Source organism: Pocillopora verrucosa, chromosome 6 (genome assembly GCF_036669915.1).
Source record: "Pocillopora verrucosa isolate sample1 chromosome 6, ASM3666991v2, whole genome shotgun sequence".
Lineage (NCBI taxonomy): Eukaryota > Metazoa > Cnidaria > Anthozoa > Scleractinia > Pocilloporidae > Pocillopora > Pocillopora verrucosa.
In genome coordinates, this window is record NC_089317.1 from 21,623,650 (window position 1) to 21,639,588 (window position 15,939).

The 15,939-nt window shown below is 37.5% G+C and overlaps 3 protein-coding genes across 3 annotated transcripts; all 3 read right to left on the reverse strand.

Annotated features, from left to right (window-relative positions):
- Positions 1-1,283: 1,283 nt before the first annotated feature.
- On the reverse strand, positions 1,284-9,429 carry LOC131776336 (NADH-ubiquinone oxidoreductase 49 kDa subunit-like). Its single transcript, XM_059092502.2, has 16 exons — positions 9,332-9,429; positions 8,858-8,988; positions 8,232-8,335; positions 7,941-8,021; positions 7,121-7,241; positions 6,770-6,882; positions 6,154-6,228; positions 5,329-5,406; positions 4,818-4,903; positions 4,306-4,425; positions 4,131-4,182; positions 3,906-3,983; positions 3,458-3,553; positions 2,826-2,909; positions 2,283-2,340; positions 1,284-1,678 (listed from the first exon to the last, which is right to left on the reverse strand). The coding sequence occupies exons 1-16, from the start codon at positions 9,415-9,417 to the stop codon at positions 1,641-1,643; spliced, it is 1,401 nt and encodes a 466-aa protein (XP_058948485.1). The 5' UTR covers positions 9,418-9,429; the 3' UTR covers positions 1,284-1,640.
- A 669-nt stretch (positions 9,430-10,098) lies between these two features.
- On the reverse strand, positions 10,099-12,671 carry LOC131776360 (prenylated Rab acceptor protein 1-like). Its single transcript, XM_059092529.2, has 4 exons — positions 12,398-12,671; positions 11,417-11,514; positions 11,136-11,237; positions 10,099-11,055 (listed from the first exon to the last, which is right to left on the reverse strand). Exons 1-4 carry the CDS (start codon positions 12,646-12,648, stop codon positions 10,961-10,963), a joined length of 546 nt encoding a protein of 181 aa, XP_058948512.1. The 5' UTR covers positions 12,649-12,671; the 3' UTR covers positions 10,099-10,960.
- A 441-nt stretch (positions 12,672-13,112) lies between these two features.
- Positions 13,113-15,936, reverse strand: LOC131776373 (large ribosomal subunit protein mL37). The gene is made up of 3 exons (XM_059092548.2): positions 15,567-15,936; positions 14,415-14,752; positions 13,113-13,680 (listed from the first exon to the last, which is right to left on the reverse strand). The coding sequence occupies exons 1-3, from the start codon at positions 15,932-15,934 to the stop codon at positions 13,280-13,282; spliced, it is 1,107 nt and encodes a 368-aa protein (XP_058948531.2). The 5' UTR covers positions 15,935-15,936; the 3' UTR covers positions 13,113-13,279.
- Between the last annotated feature and the right edge of the window lie 3 nt (positions 15,937-15,939).

Genomic DNA, 15,939 nt, shown 5'->3' on the forward strand with positions numbered 1-15,939 from the left:
ACATTTCCCCTGTCGAGATGATCTGATAAGATGCTCTTTCCTTCCGGCATTGTGATGTCATGTTGTCAAGGTGATCTACTACGAGCGTGCGCAACACAGCGAACTTTTTTTCCAATTTGTTCTTATGCAGGTTTAATGTTGACGAACCAGCCGTCATTTTATAGAAGCAATTTATTAACCATGTTGTGCACACAACATGCAGTTGCGAGAGACTGACATTGCCAAGACGAAGGAGACTTTGAGAAGGAGGAAGAGATAACGGAAAGCACCCTTTCTTCCCCCGTGCGCAATTCTCGCTCTTTCTCGCGTTATTGATTAAAAGTAGAGAGACAACTGGGAACGAATCAGCTTCTGTTACACTAAGACTGAGTATGAAGTTCGAGGTTGCTCAAGGCAAGCCCACATTGCTAGTTCCTCAGTCCATAAATAGTATAAAAAATCCAATTACGAAAAGAGAAGCTAGGATCCAAACTCATTAGAAAACATTTATAAAATAATTCAAATAGTACGCGCGCTCTGATTGGCCATAAAACCATTTTACATGAGCGTATGTAAACACGGTTTTCGTTCCTCTTTCATTAGTTATTTTATAAAAGAAGTGTAAAATGGTTTCCGTGTTTAGATAGCCAGATGTAAACACGGAAACCATTTTACATTTCTTCAGTATAAACTTTTTAAATGAACCACAACATTTAGCTAAAAAAACTCCAAAAAATTCTCAAAATTCCAAACAAAGGGGCAACAAATTTGCGCAAATGAAAGCTCAAAATCAATTAACTAACTCCGTGAAAACAATCAACAAAAGTGGACGAAAACTGTCCACGTCGGTTTCCCAATATATGTCAAGGCTAGGGTTTTTTGACGCGATTGGCTAATTTGTTAAATCTCACGCACCGAGAGTGAATACAAAAAGAATAAAAAGGGAACAGAGAAAAATTGTTACTTGAAAATCTAATAACGAAAGAGATTTTCTACAAATAGTATTGTTTCCTTGACTTTTTAACCTTGCGGTTGCTGTTTGGAAAATAAAGCTAACATAAATTTCTTCTTTCACCAAAGTTCCTGTTCAAGTTTCTAGCCCATCTTGATAATATTACCTTCAGAAAATTGTTTATTTTTCCAATTGCGATCGATTACTACACAAGTGTAATTTCCGCCAGCCATTCTGTTACACAGATAAACGTACAGTAAATGTTCTTACGCTCAACAATTCCTTCCTTGACGAGTGAAAGAATGGAAAGAACAGTAAAGGCGCCAAAATATGTAGAAGTCATAAAATGCCGTTTATCTTAAGAGGTGGTTTATTGAAATTTCCTTCTATTTTACAAAGTTATACTGACAGCCATTCATGTCCTTCACAGATATAATTTGAGTCGTCACGCAACCATTTCTCCATGTGAAACGCGTTTTCAAGAAATGTGTTCAAGTTGCAGATAATACAGTTTTCCACCTTAATACAAAGAGGGGCAGAGACGAAAACAATAAAACTTCAAAGAAAATCAGAATTCGGAACTGTAGCACACAATATCATTCAACATATGCACTTAACTCTCAAAAAATATAGTAAGTCAGAAAGACACATGCTGTAAAGTTAACCCTCTGATGCAAGATAACCTTAATTTTACCGATTACCAAGGAACTTAGCGATCGATTTCTCCAAAGACGACATCAAGGGTGCCTGTGCAGACATAAAAAAGGGGAAAAAATGCGTGAGATAACCAAGCATGTACGTAAGGTAATATTTCAGAGCAATTTTAGGGGTTTCAATAACTTTTTCTTTTTAGCGGCTGCCGATGGTTTAACAGGCAACCGTGCCATAGAGCGAAACCCAAACATGTGCGTGGTCGCACGCTCAACAGACAGCGATAAGAGGCCTTATAGGCGGCGGTAGGGTAATGGTAACCAGCTTTTATTGAGACCTCTTAATTTTGTGGTGTCAAAACTAATCTAAAATTAGGTAATTTTGTTTTATAAACTGAGTTGATAACGAAAATTGGTCACCGTAAGGAGTTCATACTGACGCTTCGACGTTCCGAGTGTCAGCCCTTCGGCAGAGCGTCGTTAGCCCTTCGTTGGCCCTTCTCTGGCTCTTCGTTAGCTCTTTCGCTACGACGAAGGGTTCACGCTCGAAATGTCTTCACGGTGGCCAATTTACATCATTTACTCAGTTGGTAAAACAATATTTTATTGCAAAACGCATACTGGGCGTTTTTACAAGCGTAAAAGCTAGTGAATGGTTTTAAGGCAACAAGTGGAATAAAAAAATTGTGGGTAACGTTTACCAATAATGGCCACAACATCAGCCAACATATGTCCAGTGGACATCATTTCCAAACCAGCCTGAAGATAAGAGATGACAAAAAAATCAGAAGGGTTTTATGTGCGAATATACCTGCAAGGACAAAATCAGGATGTGATAAATGTGGTTTTTAGTTTTCAAGCTGATTGGTTGAAAAAGTGGCGCGAGTTTTCTAGACCAATCATAGAACGAAGAATAGCAGAAACATGGCAATCCCGCATTACCTTCGACACTCGCTTAACCTCTTTAACCCCTTGGAGAGACTATTATCTAATTTCTCCTTACAATATCACCCTTGAATCACACATAAAGGTTACGAGAATTTAAAAAAAAGATCACCAACTAAGGAAGCTCTTAATTGTTAGACAAATTCTCCTTGCCAGCACCTTAACAAATATATTGAGAACAGTATGGAGAATATGCACACTGACCTTAGGGTGTTAAGGGTTAAAAATTGCTCTACCCTACGAAAAATGAATATCTCAACAAAGACTTCCGGTTGAGCCACTATGAAAAACCAACTTACCAAATGTGCAAATCCAGGCGCTTTTATTTTACAGCGATAAGGCCTGCTGGTGCCGTCAGAAACAAGATAAACACCAAACTCTCCCTACAGACAACAAGAAAAGAAGCTCCCCTTTTACTAACAATCCATCTCGTCATCAACATGAGAGGCCAGTCTCTCCCACAAACTTTCATCTTGGGCAACAAGGAGAAGGGTAAGACTTTGCGCAACGCGTTAAGTAAATAAGAATTTACCTCGAGAACACTACAATCAATGCCAAGGCATTAAGGTACAAAGGTGAAAGTACCCGCGCAAAGCCGGTCAATTCCGGTATGAGGTTCGTTTGTCATGTTCTTTTTCTTTTACAATGTTAATGTCAGTCCTTTCTGATAGTAACCCTTGCAATCAACATTGTCCAGGGGAAAAGAATCACCTCTAATATTACCACTTTCGTTCTCTCTTCACTTTAAGCCACAGTAATCTCTGTGCGACAAATCGCACTAATCATTAACGCGGGCACCTTTGCAAGTGTTTTGAAGGACGTCCCAAGACCTTTTAGCTTGGATTGTGAAGTTCATAACCACAGTTGCGTTGCAGAGTGTCAACAGAACACTACAAAAATGTTAAATAAAGCTAGCGCGCGATGCTCGTACCTTAGGGGCCTCAATCGCTGTGTATGTTGCACCCGGTGGCACTTGATAACCTTCCGTGTAGAGCTTGAAATGGTGAATAAGTGCTTCCATAGACTCCTGCAGAAGTCAATAAAAATCAAAGTAGAAATTTTTTATTATGGTTTTTTTTTCTTTTAAGTAAACAACAATTCAAGAATTTTTTTGCACATTCTGCTGTTTCTCAAAACGCTCTGTTTTGAATAAGCGCCCTCCCTAGAAGTGCAATAAGTGAATAATGCCCCAGGCGCTAAATCGAATCATTACAGTAATACAGGTTTCAAGTGTACAAAAATTTTAGTGCCGCACACCAGAATATAGTGTCAGGAATAACTACACAGAGAGACAAATGATGAACCCATCATCATCATTGTATTTAAGTGCGATGATCAACCAATAACTGTTATTCCAATGATAGCAAGATTATCATTACCTTCATTTCTGCCCTCTTTGGTGGTGAGATTTTGGCATCATCTACTTTAATCTCTCCTGCAGGCATCTTGTTCAGACACTAAAAGAAGACAGGAACATTTTAATTTACTTGCCTCTAAAAATTGTTTAACTTAGATCCCAATGGCCATTTGTGGAGAGGCATTTGCCTTATGACAATTGCACTGCATTTCCTAAATTGTCATGATTGGCTTATAGTGACACATACCTGTTCAATAATTCTCAAACTCTGCCGCATTTCCTCCACTCTGATCAAATACCTGAAATGGTTTCAATCACCAAATGAAACAAAAAGTTAAACTTTTTGATTCTCAGTTAGTTGCCTCACCATTACTCTCTCAATGCTCAAGTTTTTTTTTTTCTTTTTTTAAGTCTTACTGCACCTGTCATAACAGTCTCCATTTTTGCCGATGGGAACATCAAACTCCACTTTATCATAGGCATCATACGGCTGGGATTTTCGCAGATCCCACTTGATTCCAGATCCGCGCAACATGACTCCGCTGTAGGAAAAAAAAGATTATCACAAACCTTATCCCTTTAACCACCAAGATCTCATAAGTAATTCTCCTAACTGTCTGCCATACAGTTCTTATGATGTTAATTTGGAGAATTTGGTATTGGATCAACTCATGATCCCGTAGCTGATAAAGTTTTCTTTATTCTCATTACTTGTCTGCTTGATATTGTATTGATATTGTAAGGAGAAATTTTGTCTAGGTCATTCATGGGAGTTAAATGGTTATCTGCTGTGGAGGCCTGCCAACTGTGAGGCCACTATTTGCTTTGGACTTTCTAGATTGGTGCTCTACCAATAAAAGCTAACCAAGCAGTGGTTAACACTTGATACAGGTTAAACTGTATGTAAAATGTCAGGTGACAAAATCTCACAAACCTGAAACCCCAGTTAAGAGCATCTTCCACTGTTACAACTCCAATATCAACTGTGCGCTGTTTCCAGATTCTATTGTTAGTCAACATCTGAAATAATCAAAGTGAACTTTCATAATAAAGCATTTCCTCCTTTCATAAATTCAACTTCTGCACTTCATTAGAACCTTTCACTAACTCACAAGTAATCTTGATTTTTCGAAAAGAGGCAAACCCACTGAATTTCTCTCCTCTCAATTTCTCTTCTCCTTTGTGATTTCAGGAAGTTACTTGCAGTGTACATGAAGCGATAGTTCTTTAGCGTAATGTGGAAAAAGGACTGATTTCCTTGGAAACTCAAGATCAGCATGTTGTTCAATTTCATTCAACAGTGCTCTACAAACTAAAATGTTTTGTGTCCAAGAAACGTATTGAAGAATTTGAAATGTATATTTATTTAGAGTCTCTGAAGCTGACTTTAGCACGTTAGCCTCAAACGTCAAGAGATGAAATTGCTGGATTTGTTGTAAAATTACCTCTTCAAGGTCATCTAGTCTCTCAGCAAACTTTGAAATGAAGTCATAAATGTCATCCATTAAACCAATTGGCATATCCTGATAAAAAATAATAATCATTTGTGCATGACAATAATTCCATTTTATTAGCATGTGCAAGATACTTATCATCTGAGTGACAAAAATGAGTCAAGATTGCAATTGTTTTGCTTTACTTGAAATTGTGAAGGGTCAGGTATAGTTGCGTTGTACTCTCGACCAAAAAGATCCAAAACTAAAACCAAAATAACTTGGTATCTCATGATTTTTTAGGCTTGTTTACTAAGAGTTCTGATTGACCTATTGTGCTGTTAACCACCATTCTAATTGGCCATTGAGATTGCTTTGGCTGAGCCATCCAATTGTATCAAACACCAACACAAAAACTTTTACAATTGCAGTAGCTGCTTATCACAATCTGATACTCAACAGAATTTATCGTGACATCAGTAGCAACCTGCAATTTATTGCTTGGGGGGGGGGGGGGAGAGAGGCAAGATCCAAAGTTTTTAAAGCAATAAACATCACATAATTTACCAGATCTCACATAATAGGAATTTTCATTCTGGGAAGACTGGACAATCCACTTGTTCTTTAAGATGCATAGGGCCTCTATGTTTATCTAGCTTTGCAACCCCATTCCACACCCCCTCAATCCTGACTGTAACCGATTACCCTCTGTCTTCACATAGCTCATAGATAGGAAAAAACTGAGCATTACAACATTCCATAAGAAGATCTTAAAATCATTACAGTTTGTTCCTATTTTGTCAAATATTAACTCGAAGAGTGTTATTATGAACTTACCAAGGAAACTCCTCCTGGTCTTACATAGGCTGCATGCATGCGTGCACCAGACACACGTTCATAAAATTCCATCAACTGAAGAAAGACCAAATCAAATCCTTAACATTTCATGCTGGGAGTGAAAGATCTGCAGTTTACTAAGTGATAAACATCACATATTTGACCAGCTCAGATAAGAAAAGCAAACTTAAACTGTGCTAACAAAGTCTGTTTACAAAACTGGATCACATGTTGTATTCACCAAAACTTATCGCAATATCAGGTAAGTGAAGTATCTGATTGGCTAGAAAGGAAGTGAATAGTAAGTACTATTCAACTTGGAGCAAGTGATGAGACAAAATCATGGCTCTGCTTATTTTTTGGTATATTGCTGTTGTGTTTCGATGCAAGGTAAATATCCACCACTATTCCCCCCACTTCAGTGAATACTTGTTAAGTATTTAAAGCCTCAAAATTGAGTCACAAGCATTCTGAATAACCAGTGTAGACACTGGAATGCACTGGTTGATAGGTTATTTTGACATTCCTGATAATAAAAGATGTCTAATTACACCCATTGTAGATAAATATGGTTTTTTTTTCTAATCCCTTCTGTTAGTCCTTTGATTACAATCACCTTTTCTCTCTCTTCAAACAACCAAAAGAATGGTGTCATGGCACCTACATCAAGAGCATGAGTACCTACACCCATGATGTGGTTCAGTATTCTGGTGATCTCTGCAAATAACACTATAAAAGGAAACAAATTATATGCAAAATTTAGCAGTAGATTAATGGAGCAGAAAGATAGTGCAGAAAAAAAAAGGTGCCCTTTAATAAGTTCAATTTTAGCTGTGAAGAGCTCTGAGAATTTTTCAAGCAATTTTCTAAACATCCTTAATTTGAATGCATGTTCTAACAACCTGTTTGTATTCTGAGAATACCTCAAGGGTTAGCTATTGAGACAGGCCTTAGATGTACAGTGTACCTCTGATCCATTTAGCTCTTTCTGGAATGTCGATGTTTAGTAGTCTCTCCACTGCCAAGGAGTAACACTGCTCATTTGTCATCATGGAGACATAATCCAGGCGATCAAAGTAAGGCAGGGCCTGAAAAATTATTGATGCCATAAAAATGAGAATTTTCCCTTTCACTCCAAAAAAAAGGTTAAACTAACAAAGAAATCAAGACTACTACATTATGATTAAATCAAAGGGTTTGTAACCACCCTGTGCAGAACTAAAAAAACAGTGCCACTTTCATCTTTTAACTCCTAAGAGTGACTAACATCTAATTTCTCCTCCTAATAACACTACTAAATCCAACATATAGGTGAGGAGAATAAAAGAAATATGGCCAGCTAAAAAAACCTCTTGATTGTCAAACAAATTCTCCTAGTCAGTACCACAGGAAAACTAAAAAGAGCAGTATGGAGAATATGTATACACTCAAGTGCATTGGTTTTAACCTTTTCATCCCTAAGAGTGACCAGCATCTGGTTTCTCATCACAATATCACCCCTGAATACTACTAAACAAATTCTCTTTGTCAGCTTCTTGGGAAATGTGTAGAGAACAGTATAGAGAATATGCATACTGATGTTCGTGTTTAGCCACAACTTTAAATTTAGAATCTCATTGCTCTGTAAATGAAACAGTACCACATGAAAGTACTGCTCACTAGCTTTCATTTTTAATAAATGATTAAACAAGTGGGGACAGCTAATTATAAAAAGCATAGCTCAGCCTAACTGAGTTGAATGGTACAATTCACAGTTCAGTATTAAACAACTTTAATTCTATATACACCTGCAGATATGTTTTGTATTCTATCAACTTCTCTGTTGCACGATGCAAAAGACCAATGTGTGGATCTGCACGCATAATAACCTGAAAAAGGAAAGAGAGGAAGACAGAATGAGTTGATAACTCATTGGTCCCATTCTGATGGCATCATTAACTGCTCTGGTTACTTTTTTATATTTACATCAGATTTACAATGGATTTGTGCATATGTTGCCACTCAATGCTTATTTCACATGAGAATAACTGTTTGTGATCAATGAAAAACTTAAATCATCATGATAAAAGTTTACCAACCTCTCCATCAAGTTCCAAAACAAGCCTCAACACTCCATGGGCAGCTGGATGTTGGGGACCAAAGTTAACTGTCATGTTTGTAACCAGCTTTTCCTGAATAGGAACTGCAGGGTGAAAAGAAAACAATTTTTCAGTTCTGTGCCCAGAGATAAGAGTGGGAACAGTTTCCTGGTTGTGAGAAAATTAATGGGAACCTTTTTAAATTACTATTAGTCTCAATATGAATTTTAGGTTCAAGCTTATCATAAATGTTGTATCAATAATGTTGTGGCTGGCAAGAAATGATTGTTACCATAAACTTTTAGGGCTTGCATAGCCATCATTGATATCAACATCAACATCAATGTCTAATTCAACATTTCAACATTTTAAGCATCACCATCCTCATTGACATTAGGCCCTTTAACCTAAGATCCAACTAGCAATTCTCCCTTCTAACTGCCACACATTTCCTCAAGAATAAAAAAGGAGAATTTGGTCTTCTATCAATATAACACCCTCCAGCTGATAGGCTTGTCTGTTCTTACATCCTGCATGCAAGATAACATATTGGAATCCCAATGATAAATTACATGCTACTGTAGTCCCTTCCAGGTGTAAGAGTTTTAGAAATATTAATACTGTACCATCAACATCCCACTTAGCAGATTCTTCATTAGGGTACATAATAGTTCCTGCCATGGAGGCTAATTCACCCTGCAACTTCAGCGGTTTCATTTCCTCTTCAACCTCACTTACAGGGAGCCGACGTAGATGTCTGCACAAAATAGAATAAAAAAACAGTCGTAAAGCCCTGTAAAATGATATGTTCAATACTTTTAGAGGTTTAAAAAGGGATTCGTACAGCTGAGACAAATATCAGCCGGTTAAGATACTTAATGTGGTTCAGTTTGTTTTTGTTTTTTTTTGCAGGGAAAAGCAGAAAAATAGCAAAAATAATTATGTCATAAAGAAACATATAACCTGAAAATTAGATGCAACATTCGCTCATGCGCGATCAACATTAGGAAGCATATAACATCATTTACATTCATTTCTTGCCTTGTTGGCAACACTTTGAGCATATCAGGTCAAGTAGGAAATACATTTTTATACATTACCGGACAGAAGAAACCACAGGAACACGGCGGATTAATGATTTGCCCAGAAAATGGCGACCACACTGACGAACGACACTCGCCGCCATCTTGAATCTCCTTCTCTGACAAATTAGTACCCAGTCCCACCAAAAAGTTATAATGTTCAAATATATCTTTAGGGGAGGTATTGGGGTGGTACAGAGAGGAGGTAAATAAATCGCACTCGCTGTTGAAGCACACTTCACAAAGAAACATCATATTTTTTAGGTCTCTTTCTTTATTGCAATTTTAGTATTCCTTTTTTATTTGTATGGGGGTTGATTTTAACCACATGCTATAGGCAACAATTCCAACTTATGTAGAGAGGATTTTTCAATAGGTTTTAAACTTGCATTTCAGTGGAATGTGGAGGTATGTCAGGTTGTGATTATAAATCATCATGTTTTCATTTCAGAAAGGGGATCAATTGCACCCTGAGGCCTCTTCCCCCCACTGCCCATGATTCTTGATACTTTTCATTGCCTCAGAGGTGTAAAATTTTACATAACCCAAATGTTAATTGCTAGTTAGGGCTCTGATGAGCCACTGTTATACTTATTTCAGTAGCATGAAGTGACTGCAAGTTTTGTTGCTCCCACCAGGGAAGATGCAAGTTCATCAAAGTGGTACCCTTGTCATTCCATCAGGATTTCCTAATAGACTATGCATACTCATTTTAAGTGCTAAGTAGAGAGGGGCAAAGAAGTCAGTGTGGTACCTGACAAAACAACACAGTGACTCAGCCAGAATTCAAACAAAGATCTTGTAATTGCAAGACAAGCACCATAACCACTAGCCCACCACATCTCCTTACATTCACTATGATACTCTTAAAACGTCAACAACAACCTGGTTTGAAAAATTTTACAACCAAAAAAAAAAAAGAACCACATCACATAAATATAATGGTATAGCAAGGTTGAATGTAACTCTCGAGCAGATTCAACTTTTATTACTTTTGTTTTTAACTAATTACTACGTGTAATAATTAGACATCATATTTAGTACATCCAACTTATCAAAAACAAAATTAAACAAAGGATAAGTGTGCTCAAAATTCAGTAGAAGATATTAAATAGCTAGGGACTTAAAGCACTAAAATAAAATAAGCTCTTACTGTGACATCTCCACCACTGGTTTTTGGTCTTGTTAGCTAACACTCAACAATAGTTACAATTGATTTATAAGAGAAAAAATTGCCTATAGTTAAGAAGTTCACTACAGGAAATGTGATTAGTCAACCCTTCAACTCCTATGAGTGATCAAGACAGATTTTCTCCTTACAATGTCAGTACAATCTCAGGCAGACAGGTGATGAGAGAAAAGAAAATATCAACTACAAGATTACCTATGAGTTTATCCAATACCAAATTTTCCTAACTAACATCGTAAGAATTGTCTAGTGGACAGTAAGGAGAATTACTAATAAGATCTTACGAATGGTAGAGTTGATCCAATGACCATTTTTACCAGATGCATTTCTACCCCAAGAACTCCAAACCACTATTTCAATTTGTTAACACTGATGATTGTGTGGAGCACAATAATTTAAATTATTATGTTTTTATTTCCCTGTTGCACTTTTTATCATCATTCTTCCATTTCCTTTACTTAAACTTCTTCCATTGTAATCTGCTCTGTTATTTCAGGTGTGTCTGAAGTGCTCAACATAGATGCATGAAGTCCAACTGTAAAGATTGATGCACCTAAAATACAAAAGTAAACCAGAGCTCTGTAAGTTAAGAGGCCAGGTTGTCAAAAGGGTTTTAATACATTGCATACACACCTATAATCCAAAACACTGTTGATCCTGCTGAAGCCAGAATGAAGAGGGGAAGACTGATCAACAACACAAGTCCATACTGTTCTGCTCTAGTTAGGTCACGACCTATGAAATCAAGACACGTCAAATCATCAATATATTAAGCTCTATCGTAGACATCAAGAACACTGACATCAGACTGGAACCCTCAAGGCCATTAGTGCCTTCGGGACCCTTAGGACCTTCCACACTCTCCCCTTTGATGTACCACTGAAGCTGTTAACCAAACATTGAATAATTCTTACCCAACACTCTTATCTTCTGTCCTTGGTTTTTGTAAGATATGTAGAAACAGCCACCTCCAGCGACTGATAATGCTATGAGCAGCAATGGTGATGACAGGCTAAGGAAATAAGATAAGAAAACACCCTACCTATTCAGAACATTATTACAAGATAATTCAACAATATGTCATAGAGTTTCCTTATTTTCTACTTAAAAAAATTATCCCTAAGGAGGTAAGAGACAAAGTTGGTACATCACATCTCACATAAAAAGCTCTGAGTTTGGGCCCTCTTCTAGCCATTGTATTGTGTTCTTAGGTAAGTACCACAGAGAAAACTGCACATCAGCTGGGTGCTTCCCTCTCAAAATGTTGGTTTAATATATACTGATTATGAGATCTTACAAGAACTACAGCTCTGTAGGCATGGATATTGAGACATGCATGGAAAAATGTGCTACAGCGTTGCTTTTTCACGTTTACGTCATTGAGCAATAATGTTGAGGCAATGTTGAAAAAGAAACTCTCTAATTCCTATTCTTTAGAAGAGAAAATAGTTCATAAACCGGTCATATGGCATAATCAAGAGCTCAAAATTCGAGCTTCGAGAAAGAAAGTCTGGTTGTTTACAAAAAAACAAAAAAGTGGCTACCAATCTCTTTTAAATATTTTTTATAATTCACCTTGAATCATTAAAATACTTAAAGATCGCGACCGATTCCGTTCAAGCGGAGTACAACCGAGTGTCGTGCTATCCATCTTTCACAACAAACGTTTAGTTGATCTTTACAGAACTGGGCTTTTACAGCTTCAAATTCTTTACTCTTCAAAGAGGTGTTTTAGGGTAGAAGAACCAACAAAACGAATTCGTAAGGTGTTCTTGGATTCATGGACTGAGTTAAGACAGTTAGGAGAGCGCGATTGCAAAGATTACGTATGTAATATCTACAAAGACTCTTTCTCTTTTTAAACTACATAGCTGAAAGGCAACAAGATCACTTACACACAGTAAAAAATCAAAAGAAGCGTTATAACGATGTAGTTGCTCTGGTAGTCCTCCAAGTTCTTCACGACTCTTCTTCCAGCTTCGGCGACTGTCTTTGGCCTGCTAAAGCGCGAACTCTTAAAAAAATCTGTCCATGGTTTCATCTGAGCTTTTCGCTGCCAAAGCCATTCTTTAGCTTGTTGGACGTGAGAAGATGGGGTTATAGCGGCCGCCATTTCAATATTCCCAGTGATTTCCTCTGTAGCCATAGTTTGTTTGGCAATTTTCGACTACGTCATCACATTCACTACAAACGAAGGGGACCAATCCTAGCCTTAGGGAGGGGTACCACGGGAATATTCTAGAAAGGGCCGTTGATGAGTTGGGGGATAGCTTCCGGTTGGAAGGCCCGAGAAGGAACGAGCCTTTTCCTCTTTTTTAAGGGGGGGAAGAGGGGGAATTGCTGTATAAAGAGCCTGGTAAAAGAGTAGGGTTGGCATGATTTTCACACGCCCAAAAAGTAAGAGAATTAGGTTCTTACAGAGGTGACCTTCCCATGTGAATGTAAAAGTCTTATGACACATCTACTTGTCGTCTGAAACGCGTATTAGTCTCAGAAATCAATTCAAGATTCTTGATTGTTTTCTTCCTTAATTGAAAGACAGCCTAACAAATTTCCTGCCCTAGAAGGTGGGTTAAGAAGACAGGTTTTTTAGCATAGGTTGTTCAATCATTGAATCAGTTTTAGCTTTATTAAAGGTGTGTCAGTGCTGTGTCTTTGTATATACTTCATAATAAGCTTCATAAAAGCTTTAGGTTTCCCCTACAGACACTGTTTACATCAACTCTCTGAGTCTAAATTTAAAGTCACTCATTGAAAGGTTTTAGTCTACACTTTTGTTAAATTGCTTTGCATCCATTTACAATCATTTTTACAAATGTTTCAAAACAGTCAGGATTAAACTCTTCTAAAACTATTTCATGCTTTGCTGGATCTTTGAGTGTCACTGGACGTCGGAATCTTTTCCTTTCCTTCACAGTTTTTTCTGCAACTGGTTTTTCCAAATCTTCAAACATGGCCTTTTTGTACATGAAAACCCCTGGACTAATCCAAGCCATGTTTTTGATGCCTTCATTGCCATGAAAACTTAAGGTGTTCAGCTGGTAGTTTATAAATGAGAGTCGAATTCCATCAGTGATGATGCACTGGCTGGATAGGGGCTTTTCCAAATCATCTCCCAGCTGATATTTGTAACTCTGTACTGCTTCTGCCACAAGTCGAGCACAGACAAACATGATACCTGAAAGCAAATTAAAGGGAAAAAAGAAAAAAATCTTAATCAGTGCAAAATAGTGTAGAATATATTGCAGTTTAAAACAATTTCAAACTTTTCAAATTCCAAACTGATTTGTATTTTCTCCGAGTTTTTATTCTAATTTTTACCACTAATGGTACCAGGGGCATTGCCAGGATTTTTCAAAGGGGGGTTACACTCTGTCAAACACAGGGTACCCACTAGATTGTCATGTCCACCTCCATGCCATGTTTTACTTTAAAAAAGGGCTAACAAAGGGAGGGAGGGTCATGGGCACCCCAGAACCCCCTTCAGCCATGTCCTTGGGTACTATTCTGGGGTCATTACAAGCTTCTTCCTAGGTTCTTCTTCATCTCCAATATTTTGCAAATATCCAGGGTCAATTCCACTGCTTATTCAAACCAAAGTCTTAGTAGGAGAAAAGGCTCTTTTCCTTAATAATAGGATGCCAGTCCATCTCAAGGTTACACCCCAGCATTTCATGAGGCTTCCCTGACAGTTTTCCAGTACATATTTATATTCCTGGGTGGACAAAGGCACTGCAAAAGTAAAGTGTTTTTCCTAAGAACACCACAAAATGACATCACCAGGTCTCAAACCAAGACCTCTTAATCCTGAGTTCAGTGCACAGAGCCACCGCATCTCCCACTTCCCAAATAATGGCTGCTTACAAAACCTAACAACTTTCCAAGTCAGCTACATGAATTGTATAACCTTACCTTGACCAATTAATTGACCTGTTGAGCATTTTATATCTTCGCTGACTATGATGAAGGTATGAGGATAAGGAAATGGTGGAGAACTGTGAAAGCCAGTGTCAAACTTTGGTCTGATTCGTGTTAGGGGAAGGTGAAATACAGGAGAAATTATCTCAGGGTTTTCCACCTGGATTTCTTTGCTTTTTTCTATCTCATTCCTGTCAGCTACTTGTTTGAGAGGAATTTTAGAGGACAACAAAAAGCCAAGATGTCCAGACACCAGTATTGTGTGTTCCCTTTCCCAATTTGCAGACACATGAGGCTTGAAAGTCAGAGAGGTATCCAACATTCCTGGGAAGCTAAAACATAAAAATGTACTAGCTATGTAAAAAAAGACTTACACTTACATTTTAGGGTTTTATTTGTGAAATTAGAATAATTCTACTTAACCCTTTAACTCCCAAGATCCAATTGTTAATTCTTCCCTGTGGCTGCTACACATTTCCTTGTAAATTAGTTACGAGAACTTGGTGCTAGATTAAGATAGCAGCTTCTACCTGATAAGTTTGAATATTCTCATTACCTGTTTGCTGAAGAATGTATGGATATTGTAGGGAGAAGTTTTATGTTAATCACTTCTGGGAGTTAAAGGGTTAATATTCTAATAAAGTATCAATGTTATGAGATGAACCAACTAAAGGAATAATATATAAGGTTCTCCTAAATTTCGATTAAATTCCAAAAATTAAAAGTCACTCTGATAAGTCAAGAAGTCTTCTTTAACAAGTTTAAGAATTCAACACTACATGATGCCGGTTTTTTTTGCATATCTATTCTTCATGAGCATCCAAAGTGGATGAATTTAAAATAAAAATTAAAAAAAAGAACAAATACTAAGATACATTATTAAAACAAAAATATAAAAATATCAGTGAGCCACTCTTGACTCCTATTTGCGACAAATGTTACAGCTGACCCTCCCCCCATCAGTAAACATTTCCCCACCAAGGGTAAGTCAGTAGGAACACTGCATGATCAAAGGGGTTCCAAATTATTTCACTTTGCAAAAAAATACATAGACCCTTTTACGTCAATTCTGTCTCGACAAAACTCAAAATTTAAAGGGAAAAAATGTTAAAGGAGCTTTCCATATAAGTAAGCTGCATTTCTCACCATTTAGCATAACTCCACACAACCCTGAGCATATTTTGCATCAGGGGCATAGCAGCCATATCCCTTGTTGCATGCTCTCCATCAAAGTTGAACAACCTTGTCTGAAGAATATTTTGTTTAAATTTTCCCATCATTTCTTCTCGAGTGACAGAGTCAATGGATGTGTCGTGCAAGCAACTAGAAATGTCCCCCATGTTTAAGGTCTTTGTTAAAGAAAGTGTCTGGGCTTCTGGTTCCAGAGGACGTACCATTGGATGGTAAAGATATTGCTCGTCCGTTACTGGATGACAGTAGTTTCTTGTATACAATTTAGACGGTAGAAAACGAGAAAGTTTTCCATACGCTGATCGAATACCTTTCGTCGCCATCTTGG